Source organism: Anser brachyrhynchus (genome assembly GCF_964034855.1).
Source record: "Anser brachyrhynchus genome assembly, chromosome: 1".
NCBI classification, from domain to species: domain Eukaryota; kingdom Metazoa; phylum Chordata; class Aves; order Anseriformes; family Anatidae; genus Anser; species Anser brachyrhynchus.
In genome coordinates, this window is record NC_137694.1 from 135,862,816 (window position 1) to 135,875,390 (window position 12,575).

The 12,575-nt window shown below is 34.6% G+C and overlaps 1 protein-coding gene across 13 annotated transcripts in view; it reads right to left on the reverse strand.

Annotated features, from left to right (window-relative positions):
* STS (steroid sulfatase) overlaps positions 1 to 12,575 on the reverse strand; it is a 118,915-nt gene that overhangs the window by 34,681 nt on the left and 71,659 nt on the right. For all 13 annotated transcript variants that reach the window (XM_080586923.1, XM_080586933.1, XM_080586928.1 and 10 more), the window contains 2 exons: positions 5,373 to 5,532; positions 2,000 to 2,121 (listed from right to left, as the gene is read on the reverse strand). In XM_080586923.1, the coding sequence (XP_080443049.1) occupies positions 2,000 to 2,121; positions 5,373 to 5,532 (282 nt within the window). The remainder of the gene's footprint in view (positions 1 to 1,999; positions 2,122 to 5,372; positions 5,533 to 12,575) is intronic.

The window sequence follows — 12,575 nt, forward strand, 5'->3', positions numbered from 1 at the left end:
ACCTCATCAATTTTTTTTTGGATGTGTTCCTAAGTATAGGGAATGAACTGTTGCCATAGGATACTTCTAATTTAGTTCTTTGCTGCTTGGCAAAAGCTCTGCAATGGTTTGAATTAAATGATTGAAATAATGGCTTCTCCAGGGGAAAAAAAAAGTGCATTGTATTGTATTTCTACTTTCTGTTCATTTTCATATACTAAAATATAATATCATTTCATAGTACAAGAAGTAGTTCCTGTGAGTGGACTCTGCGATTAGCTGTAAAGAGCTGTGGGGGGAGGCTAGAGGACAATAATACACTAACTAGTAATATAATACACTTTGAACTTATCAGTTGCTTCATACAGAGCTGCTGAGATATCGGAAGAAAAACCAACCATACTCATTTTTCCACATGAGTACTTACAGCAATGCTGATAGTATCAGGTGCATAGAGCTGTAATGAAAATATATTTATCTCTATACAGCAATAAAACATAGGAAAGAGATAAACAGGGGCAAAACTTTAGCTGACTGCAACAAATATATTTACAAACATGATTGTATTGTCTACGTGGAAAAGGCATTTCTGAAGATCTGATTGAACAAGACTGAAGCAGACATTGAGCACTCCCAGGGGACTGATACAAAAGAGAGTGGAGATGAATATTTAGCTGTTGCCTACTCTCACACTATATAGCAGGCTGACAAGGTGGCATTTCAAATACACTTCCATACAGAAATCAGCCCAGTGTTATGAAAATGTTATTGCCAAAGTATGAATGGGCTTTAGATTTTTTCTTGCTCTAGAAGTAGGATAAAGGGAAAATCACAATGTACATTGTTGCCACTCAGTAAATATAATAGACAAGTCCCTCATCATTGCTCCCCTTCTTTTCCCATTAAATTTCCCTTCAGTAAATAAACAAGTTGACCCGTTGCTCAGGCAAAGGGTACTTTATTTTGCAAAGGTGTTTTAGTGAGACGAAAATCTTCTCTGCCTGCCTGCAGCTCTATCTACTTCTCTCCTAACAAAGCAGAATAATTTCACACAACCTCAAGACACAAAATGGTCTGGTAAATGACTGTTATAAGTAATATTTTAATTTCTCCAAGTTAAAAGGCTAAGGCAGAGAGTGAGCCTGCAGATGACCAAAAAGACCAAGTTTCCAACTAATTTTAAGTTTGCAAATTAAGTATTAAGTCCTTTCCCAAAGTACTTAAAGCCAAAAATGCTACATCAAAAGCTTGTTTCAAATCATCATTTTTAAACTGTAACATAAGTCATCACTTTGAGTGTCAGCTGAAATGAGAAAAACATGTTCAACTTCATTCATCCCAGAGATTTTTATGGAAAGGGAAACATTTGATTAATGTGGAAGTTACTACCAGAAACAGTAAGCTGTTGGTTAAAAAGGAGCAGATCAGTGGGCAATGCTTTCTTCTTTAGACTACCAATTGGATTTATTCAGTTCAAAAAAAGTCTGAAAAGGTCTCCTATATTACTGAATAATCTATGGTATAATTTTGACTTTGACTAGTCTATACTAATGATAGTATATACTATCTGATATCTCTGATATGATAGTATATATGCTATCAGAGTGATAGTTCTGTACTTCGCTATCTCAAAAATAGACAGGTTGGTGTCATACTTGTGCTGTTACTCAACAAACCATGCTATTACCTGTACATTTTTAGGAAGGTGTAACAGTTAACATTGACTACTAAATAGACTGTTTTTCAGATAAGTTTTAACTTCAGATACTATAGATATCTCTTGTCTTGATATGTAACATTAATGCATAGCAACAAACTAATGTCAAACAGTAAAATGGCTCTGTGAATAGGTGTGTTCTAGAAAAAGTGAAACGGAAGGAAAATGGAGAGATGTTTTAAACAACTTATTTGTTACTATAGTACAAGTTTGTTGTTTTTTTCTTTTTTTTTCCTTATTCTTTTCAAGCTGCAATAAAAATTATATGAAATAGTTAAAGTTTGAACACACAAGTTTACTTACTATTTCCTGGATGCCAGCGTACTGCATTTAAATATGCATTACAGTAATGGAAGAGAAATTCATGCTTGGATCGGGTAACTTTTCCTTGAAGTAAGGGCATCAGATCATGTCCATCAATAATTCTGAGTAAGAAAGCATTTCAAAGTCAGAATAAACCAAAACTCCCCTTTCTGAAAAATATAACTCTGCATTTCCACTTCTTAAAACAATAAATCTACATCTTATGATCTGAATGGTCACTTCCAGTTGATCAATTTGGAAAAAAAAAACAACTGTTCAGGTGCTCTTCCCCTTTGGTTTTTACATTATTTAAGGAAACATTAATTTTATATTTTGCCATTAGGAGTGGTTGCTTCCTCATCCCACTTTTCTCTTTTCTTGCTGAGAATGTAATCAGACATATGTGAGTGAATTGCTAGAACACAGTCCTCCAGGTATAAACGCATATACCTGCTCAAGCTGCTTGGAAGCAGTCTGGCTGAAGTAACTCTAAGATCAGAAAAATCTCTGCTGTGCTGTGTTTGCATCCCCAGAAGTAATGGCAAGAACTCTGTCTAATAAATTATGCATGCTAGAATTTAACACAGAACTAGTAATTTTAAAGTTGAAAATGAACTATGTTTAAATATGTGTTTATCAACTACACACACATGCATACATATATATATATAAATTCTCTATCTGCTGCTGGACAATTTTGATGATGTTTTGAAGGAGTAAGTCAATTTACATTGAAATGGTGTTATATAATAAGCAAGTCATTTAAATGTTTCCATATACGAAGCCATCAAATAGCTGGAATCAGTTGATGGGGAAGAAATCACAATCTGCATTTTTGACATGGTGTGAATTACAAGTTTTACAAAAAGTTTCATAGGATGCTAATTTCTGCTGGCATACAGATCATCAGGTAATTGTTTTTTAAGTATTTTGAGCAACATCTTGTAAAAACATTTTTGAAACTTTTAAATCCCTAAGTGTCTATTTGTAATTTACATTACTATGTAAAACCTGTTTCACATTAGCTTAATTACTATGAGACAGTATTAGGAAACGAGACTGTTATTTGTAAAGCAGTGTTGTCCAACTCTGCTTTCCGGATGCAACCCTGGCTGTAGGGTCTGTTGAATGAGGATCTTTCTCACTTTCAGTCTGTCATGCTTTCTTTCCTGACTTTCGCCCCTGCAAGCTTGGTCATCGTCAAGCTGAGTGTAGGACGTCTGTATGTCTATTGCATACATTCTGTTCTACAGACTTTTGATGGGGAAAAGGTTGTCTCCAGTAATATGTCAACAGTACTCTCATATAGCCATATCTATTTGTTTTAGGGGTATACCTAAGCCTTTTCTTTCTGATGACCTATCTTTCTTCTTTTACAAGGAGCACCTCCTCCATCCCCATTTAACTTGCTCCCTCCCAGTGACTGAATCCTAGTTGGAGTAATTTCTCATATTTTTCAGGAAGAATGCACTGAAGGAATAGGATGGCCCCACTGTCAAGCGCTTCTAGCTGGGCTGCCTTGGGCAGTCCCCATCCCTGTGGGTATTTAGGAGATGCGTGGACGTGGCACTGAGGGATGTGGTGTAGTGATGGGACTAGAAAGGTCAGGCTGATGGTTGGACTAGATGATCTTGAAGGTCTTTGCCAACCTAGATGATTCTGTATATGTAGGTATGTATTCTATGTATGATTCAAGCTAGTCCACAGCATCTCACTCAGACCTACCATGAAACAATAATTATGGCATATAGTCTACACAGAAGAAGAATCAGTGAGGAGAAACTTGAAAGTGGAAGTTACACAAATATATTGGGATTTCTAGCAAAGAGATCAAAATAAAACATCAGTGCTTAGTCTTCACCCAAGGAATATGAAAATGAAGTGCATAAGATCTGCCCTCAGTAAGGATAGTTTAAACTGCTTAGGTTCGACAGTTACTGCTTGCAGGGGATGTCTCAGTGCACGACTAATTTCTCATTCCTTACACATGTCCTGCCCTGCCATTTCCTGCAGAATCTCCATAGATCATCATTAGCAGAGTGTCTCTGCTCACGACTGGTCTTCTCCATGTGGATTCTGGATTCTTTGTACTCAAAAGCTGTTTGTGCATGGGAGATGTGTACAAAAAGTGTAGCAGTGGGTTTCTCCACATATTGAAATCAGATGGCAACAGAGTTTAGGTGGAGCCACCTTGCTGATGAGACTATGTATCTCCTGAACAAGATAAAACATTGGGATGTGCAAGTGTCAGTAAAACTCATTAATTTTATAAGCCTAGTGTTTTTTTTTTTTTTTTCATCAGGCTGCTAAACTCTGTAATAGATTATTTTCACTCATTTAGTAGAGAACAATAAATTGTAAGAAAAGGGTAGCTTTTTGATTTGTTTTGTTATACTAAGCAGGCCAAGGTTTAACTCGTAAAATTAAAAATAATTTACACTTGCAGGTCTTGTTTCTACCATCTTCATTCATGTAGAACAGAGCCTTTTCTGATAAATTCATTTTTGCTTTTAGTAAATAATTCTAGGCTGCGACTTGATGGTATGTTGCTTTTGGTGGTACTCTCACTCTGTAGTTGCCTGATGCTTGTTCCCTTCCCTGCAGGCTTATCACATCAGATGACATAACTGTTTGCATGACCATGCTCTGAACTAGCCACAGAGCTGATCTTTACAAATGATATCAGAAAAAATAAAAAACAAAAACTGTTAACAGAGAAAGTAAGGGTCAGTAATTAGTGCTTGATACTGAGTTCAGCCTCAGTTAATACCTAGCTGTTTACGAAATGGCAGGTTTCAAGCATTTTTATTTTTATTTTGCATTTATTTACAGTAAAGAACTGTTAAAGAACTGCTGAAGAATGACAGTGTAAATGTATGTCTTAATTGCTGTTCACATTGCCAATGGCCGACCCCCTCTCTGGTGCCCAGCTTTATGAGTTTTTTGTCTGTTTATTTGTTTGTTTGTTTTTTCTGTCTTCTAGTTACACAATTCACTTTAACTTCAACAATTTTGGTATTAGGCTAAGGAATGTGAGAAAGTATAGAGTAAGGACTGATGTAGAGGAACAGTAAGGAGAAGGGACTTCAAGTTTTCATTTAACATGAACAAAACAAGCCCACTAAATGAACTGGGATAAAGTAGCACAAAAAAGCTGTTCTGCTGGCCAAGCTGCTTTTACATACAATGTTTACATACAATGTTTTTTGTGAAGTATATCAGAATGCCAACATGAAATGTAATTACAAAAAAAAAAAAGGTACTTACAATCTAGTTTTTCTTTTCATTTTTACTTCTGTCCTAACAGTTATCACCAGAATGTACAAAATGCACATGAGATTTTCTATAGAACAAAGCTAAGTTCAGAGTATACCTGTCATAGGGTAACTGTGCCCCAGCAAGTTTGACAATGGTAGGAAATATATCCATGTTACTTGTTGGCTCGTCCATATAGGTGCCAGCTGGTATCAATCCGGGCCAACGGAGAAGCCCAGGTACACGAATACCTCCTTCCCAGTTTGTTGATTTTCCACCTGAAAATGAAAGTGTTGTTTGATAAGAGAACAATTTCTTCTTAGGAAAAACAAAACAAAACAAAACACACACATACACACACACAAACACAAAGGCACAGAAAAAAACTGCAAGATACAATTTTCAAATAATAAACATGCTATCTAGCTAGAAGCTTTTGATTAAAAGTACATTTTTTAAATTTGCTAGATTTACTGACCTAGATTTTCTACCTACAATTATTATCTTTATTATAGTAAACCTACTAATATACATTAGACAGTGTTTATAAAATGTGTTTAATTTTAAAAAGAAATTAAACAATAGTTGTAAGAGATAAAAAGGCATCTTGCAGGAATTCTTGTAGACAATTTGGTCTAGATCATGTGTCACAGATACATGCAGATGCAACTAAAAATAAGAATCAAAAATAAATTGAGGTATGACTAGAGCTCTGAGGGATAAACCCAGAAAAATATATATTTCATTAAAAATGGTGCTTAAAAACTTTACATAGAAGAAAGTACCAATTTAACTATGTTACTGAATTGTCTAATTATATGCACTAGTAAGGCATTTGTTACAATGATGGTAGTTCTCAGGATGCTGTGAGAACCTTTTCTACCTCTAAACCAACTAAACATCAAATGCATTATCGACTAATCGTAACATTACTTTGCAGACCTTTCCTTTGCTTCTACACTATCCAACACCACTGAGTCATCCAGACATGTTTGGAGAAGGGCAATGTGTTTATTCTGTGATGATATCTATGCTGTTATTTAAAATACGATTGTTACAACTCTATGAAAAGCTATCACAAGTAGAATTATAGAGTCATAGCATGGTTTGAGTTGGAAGGGACCTTAAAGCCCATCTAGTTCCAATCCCCTTGCCATGGGCAGGTACACGTCCCCCTAAACCAGGTTGCTTAAAGCCCCATCCAACCTGGTCTTAAACACTTCCAGGAATGGGGCATCCACAACTTCTCTGTGAAACATGTTCATCTTTAAAATGAATAAAACTTTGAAAAAAATATTTCTAGTGAATGGATGGGTTTGGGATGTGGTTAAGCGTGGTCTGGGCCAAGCACTTATATCTAAATTGTGGCTGTTTTATACAATAATAGAAATATCTGAAAGCAGTGGAATATGCGTATTGAACTCATGCCACTCACAGAATCCAATAGCAATTTATAGTTCAAATATTATGAGCCTGTATTTCCTGTGTCTCACATTTCAAGTAAAAACAAATAAATATATAAATGAAAGAACAACATATCCCAGTGAAGTACTTGAACAGTTGTCTCCTCAGCCTCTTAGACTTTCTATGCACCACATGGATTTTAACACCTTTAGTGTCAAGCCCACATCTTTCCATACATGCTGTTTTGACTTCTCCATGAACTTTTCTATTTCTGCTTTGGGGGATTTAGAATCTACCTTTTTTTCCCTACAAGTTTTTCACTGTCCATAAATAGGATAAGTGGCTACTTCAAGCGAGAAAACTACCTTTTGCATAGCTCTTTAGTTATCTAGATATACTCTTGTGGCTGAAAAATTTTTAGCTCGTGATTCTGTTATACCACATTACTGCACACTTTTTTTCCATGGGTTTTATCAGAATTCATAATATTGAATAGGTAGGAACATATAATTAACCATCTAGTCTGACACTAGAAAATTTAAACTTTCTAATATACATTACTTCAAACAACAATCTTTGCTTAAGCTGTTTTTGGGAAACGGCGCAAGTTCAGATCTCAACATGACTATCCATCTTTTAGAGCACCCTTAAATATTGACTCCTGTCATTGCATCAAATGCAATTCCATTTTCACTATAAAGCACATGGACACCTATTCTAAAAGTTATAAATGAGATACAAGAATTGCTTTTCTTTAAATTATTGCAAATATCTGATTTACAAAATAAATATCTAAAGAAAATATAGATTTATGTTTATACAGGTGTTATTTGTTGAGGTTTAAAATCTCCACCATCTAGCAGCAGGAAGTGGTCACCTAACATTATACCAACTCTGTGTTAATAGTGTTAGTTCAAAAACCAGATAGATGTCAAGAGACTGTGTACATCTTCTGTATAAAAGATCTCTCTGCCTATCTATGTACAACAGTCATTAGCACTTAAAAATTTAGGTGTGGGTTATACCCAGTAGGAAAGTGTCAAGGTTAATATCCCAAATGAGTTATGAATCACGGAAAATGATGCTGAGCTTGCATAATTAAGTCTGAATATCAGTCCAGGAAAAGCATAAGGATATAAAATTATATTAAAAAGATTAATTTACTAAAAAGATCAATATCCTTCTCAGTGAAAAATTATCCCAGGGAGATGACGTAGTTTATGAGTAGGATCCTCGTTCTGTGTAAACATTGCAACAGCTTGTTGGCCAGACAATATGGACAGGTAGAAAACTCTGGGAGCTGATCTACTACTATAGCTCGCTTTCAGTGGTGAATTCCTCTTATTTCCTTACATCTGGTCTGAAGCTAGAAACAGCACTGTGTAGATTGGATTGTTTAAATAAATTCTTGTTACTGTTGCTTTGATCTCTGTCTTGTGTAATCTGGAACAATTTCAGAGAAAGTGCTGAATCCCTTTCCCACATACGCTGCAACTTTTAAACCCTAGATATTGAATCACTTTCAGAGTTCCTAAGTTCATAGTACAATTTTCCTGAATCATTACAGACCAGTGACAGAAAACTTCCACATTACCCAAGCACAAAGGGATCACTACTACCCTGCTGTGAGATACAAAAAGCAAAATGGACTCCACAGCAGGGCCATCTCCTTGTTTATTTCTATGAAGAAGTGACTGTTGTTTTCCTTTCAAAAGACTACTTGGAGCATAATTTTTTGGTATCTCTGGAGGAGACAGCAGGAAGTTAGAGGAATAGCAGGAAGATAGAGGAATAGCAGGGAACTAGGGCAGGAATGACAGATCACAGAGGAAGACTGTCTTCTATTATCTATGTCCACATGGTTTGCATCTTTATTAGAACTGTGTTTAGTGACATTACTAGAGCTGATTAATCCTATGAAATGAGCATGAATAATTTGACATGCATTGTCATTAAAACTCTCACTGTCAAACACTGTTCAAGCTAGCTGCATTTTTTTCCTTAAAAAATAAATCAAGGTTTCACACTAATGCTTGAAACATGAAGCAAACATCCAAACAGATAAAATATTAGAAGAAAAATAAAAATTCCACAGAAGGTCATTATGTAATAAAAAAATCTCTTGATATTTCAAAATCTGACTCATTAGTTTTGTATTTTGCTTGGAGTCAAAAACACTGAAAAAAGAGAAAAAGAAGTAACTTAGTAGTCTGTGTGCCTGGCAAACTCTAAGCAGAGTAGTTCTATTTTATTTTTGCTCCCTTAAGTTCTTCTGAAAATGTTCTTTAAACAGCATAAAGCATCCCATGCTTAGCTATCTATGCTTTCTGAATAGTTGCACGCTTCAGTGTTACATCGAACAACAGCCTATGCTCACCTTCTCATGAAAATTGCAGGAGTAGACAAAGTACAGACATAACTCTCTGTGGTCATCCAAAACATGATCTCAAATTTCCATTTTAACCTCATTTAAAATCTTAGTTATAAAAATATCTTTTTTTTTTTTCCATTTTTTTCCCCCTCTGGTTTAAATTGACTGCTATTTAACTCTGGGAATAGAGCTTGTATAAAAGATGATACATAAAGGAAAATTCTGTGGTATAACACTACTAGCATTTTAAATGATAAATAATGAAAACTATTTAAAAGAACTTCTTTAGATCACTTGGATTATAACTATACTACCCTTTCCTTCCTTCTTATTTTCTTATAAAAACAAAGCCTCCTAAACCTATTTATTCTCTTGAATGAGTGAAAAATACAAGGAAATTAATTGCCTGTAAATATTGACAATCAAAGCTGGTTATTATTGTTTATCTTACAAAACTACCAAACAGTAATTTGTTTTCAATGGCAAGCCCACTCATTATTATACTGATTTTCTATTCTTTCTGTATACTTCTTTGGTTAATTTTCAACCTGAAGTATTCTTATACAGCCGAAGCTAATAGATATAGCTCATGTGCACATATTATCATTTCAATCTTTCTTCTAAATAAATGAACTTATTTCTCAGGATGTTTTCTGCTTCAGTCAAATTTACAAGATGGCTGCATTATTTTAAAAAATTGGATCACTCCAGAAAATATAAAAATACAGTACATTGGAAGCAAAGGTCAATGCCTGCTTTCATTAAAGTCAAAAGTGAAACTGACTAATATTGCTAAATATGCATTAGCATAGTTCCTGAGGCCAAAGTAAGGGTCAGTTTGATTTCTCTGTGAATTACAGAAAGGAAAAGGTTTACTAATAACTTCAAGAAACATTGCTGAATTAACTGGCCACTGTAGTGTATGAAATTGTACACATTTCAATAAAAATATTAGAGAATGGATTCTTCTGGTCTTTGTTTAGCTCTCACAAATCTGTAATAGTTGTGATTTAAAATATGAGGGACTAAGGTCTAAGAAACACTGTTTTTGTCATGCATCATGTACCATGTATCATCAACTAGAAGCTTCCAAAAGAAATAATATTGCTAAAGGACCTATTGGTCCAACAGGTTCACAGGAACTAATATATTTCTAAGAGATCTAAACTGATCGTTTAAAACTATTAAGCAGCTAGGAAAAAGTATATTATCATGTGTGCACCCAAGAGTCCTTCAGGAGTTCAGGCAAGAAGATCTTGAGCTGCTGGGAAGAAACTCTTTCTAAAATAGCCATTGTTTTTGCTATAGAGGCTGTATCTACATTTAAACCTTTGAAAGATCTTTGTCAGGAACTTTCAGGAAAAGTTTCTGGAATATTAATCATGGGTTAGGAGACAAAAGGTTGTCATGAATCAAAATGTGCCCAACAGACAGAAAACAAAGAGATAAAACAAGCAGCCTGTGACACCTGAAAAAAAGTCAATAGTAAGATACCTTGATTCAACTCTTTACTAAGTCCCTTGTTATTTTAATAAAACTACTTCAATTTTGGAAGTGGAGAGAGACATAAAACTAAGTATGACACAGAGTATCATAGGTTGATCAAATTCAGGAGAAAAGATAATGGACTTCACACCAAGAGGAAACAAGACACAAGTTCAAGTTCTGTATAAATATGTTCAGTGTAATGGACATTAGAGGAAAAATAACTGAACTAGAGTCTATGTTCTTAGTTATTCATAACGTAAACTTAATTTTTATACTTAAGAAAAAAAGGACCTATGCAAAGACTGAAGTTTAAAGCACATCTGTAATCAACAAGGTACAAAGACAACAGATCAGAAATAGAATGAAGTTGATAACATAAAAATTGAAGTATATAACTGGAAAGCGATATTCATGGTAAACACTGACAGGCAAAACTTGTCAAGCCATTTTAAGAGGATATATTGCCAATTAGAAATATTTCATATAAGAAAATAAAATGAACAGGAAATTAGGGGCAAGGGAAAACTCATCAGGTAAGACTGATGAGAGACTGACCAGACAATTATTTTATGAATGTGCTAATAAGGTGAAAGAGGGACAACAAAAATATAGAAAACAAAGGCAAGGTGAGGAAGATATAAATAAGTTATTCCTCCTTTAACAAAGAGGAAATAATATAAAACTTCAAGGATATGTTCAATGAAATCTGCAACAAGTGAAAGCACTGTCTTCTATACTATAGATTTCATTGCTAAAGAATTTAGGCTGAGAATTTAGAACAACTCAAAGTGGACCTTCATATTTATATGGTGAAAAATTATGCTAAATGCATAATGCTAAAAGCCTTTGTCGAAACTAAATTGTCAAGATTTGTGACCAAGGTCATACTACAGATGAGAAAATTTTCTTAAAGATCTTCTTTATTTACCACAGCTCCTGCATCTTCCTCTGAAGCTTCTGATCTTGACTGTCAGAAAAAGGAAACTGGAAAGAGGGGCCATTGTTTTAATCCATCACTTCTGTATATATATGCATGTCTTATGTCTTCTAAGAAAAGGAAAAGCCAGACTATATATTGACAGCAACTGGTTAAACACTATATTAGCTTTGTTTTCTGATTTCAAGGGATATCCAAATTTATGGTGACTGTTCCACAGTCAGAATCCAGACTAATAAAGCTCTCAATGTCTCCTTTTTTTGGCATTCAGTCTTGCAGTGCAAGCCTAACTCTCCAAACTCCTCTTAAATTTTATTATTGGTACTGATCTGGCTGGATAACAAGACAAATTAGTGAGTACAAATCGTGGAGAGCTGTAGAGAGCTTTTGATTTAGGGCAGAACCAATTATTGCTGAGTATACTGCTCCAGCTCTGACAAGAGGGTTAAGTGGCTTGATTCATATTCACATTCATAAAGAACTCATATACAAAAAGGTAAGTGACTGAGATTGTCTAGCAGACAGGAGAAAGGACATGCATGTCTCCCAGTTTTGCAAACGAAGCAAATTCCTAGTGCATGTATACATGAGCACAAGTAGCATAAATATTGCCCTTTTTTCCTTTTTTTTTTTAGGTATATTGTTACATCAGGGCCTGAGATTTATGGACTTCACAGATCTGATTTTTAGTAAATCCACCAGAGATGTACAGAGCTTTAACACACCTCACTGTACAGACTATTAATATGAATAAATCCTTATGTATGAAAATTGCTAATTATGCGGTCAATTTATCATTTTCACTTCTGTCCTTTTGCAAATGATGCTTAATATACATGTTAAATTGAGGACTGATACAGAGATGGAGAGAGTGGAAGATAAAACAGGATTAACTGTATTTTAAAACTGTAAATGTATATTCAGCTGTTTGCATGTCTTTTAATTTATTTTTATTTTGTTAAAAATGTCTCCTATCCAATAATTATTTTTCTTATATAGTGATTATTTTCTTTCCCATCATTTATTACAGTACTTGCCAGCATAGCATAAGAGGCAACTGTAAACCACACTACAATTCATTTTAAAAATAAAAAGCTCTATCATTCCCCAGGTAACCCTAT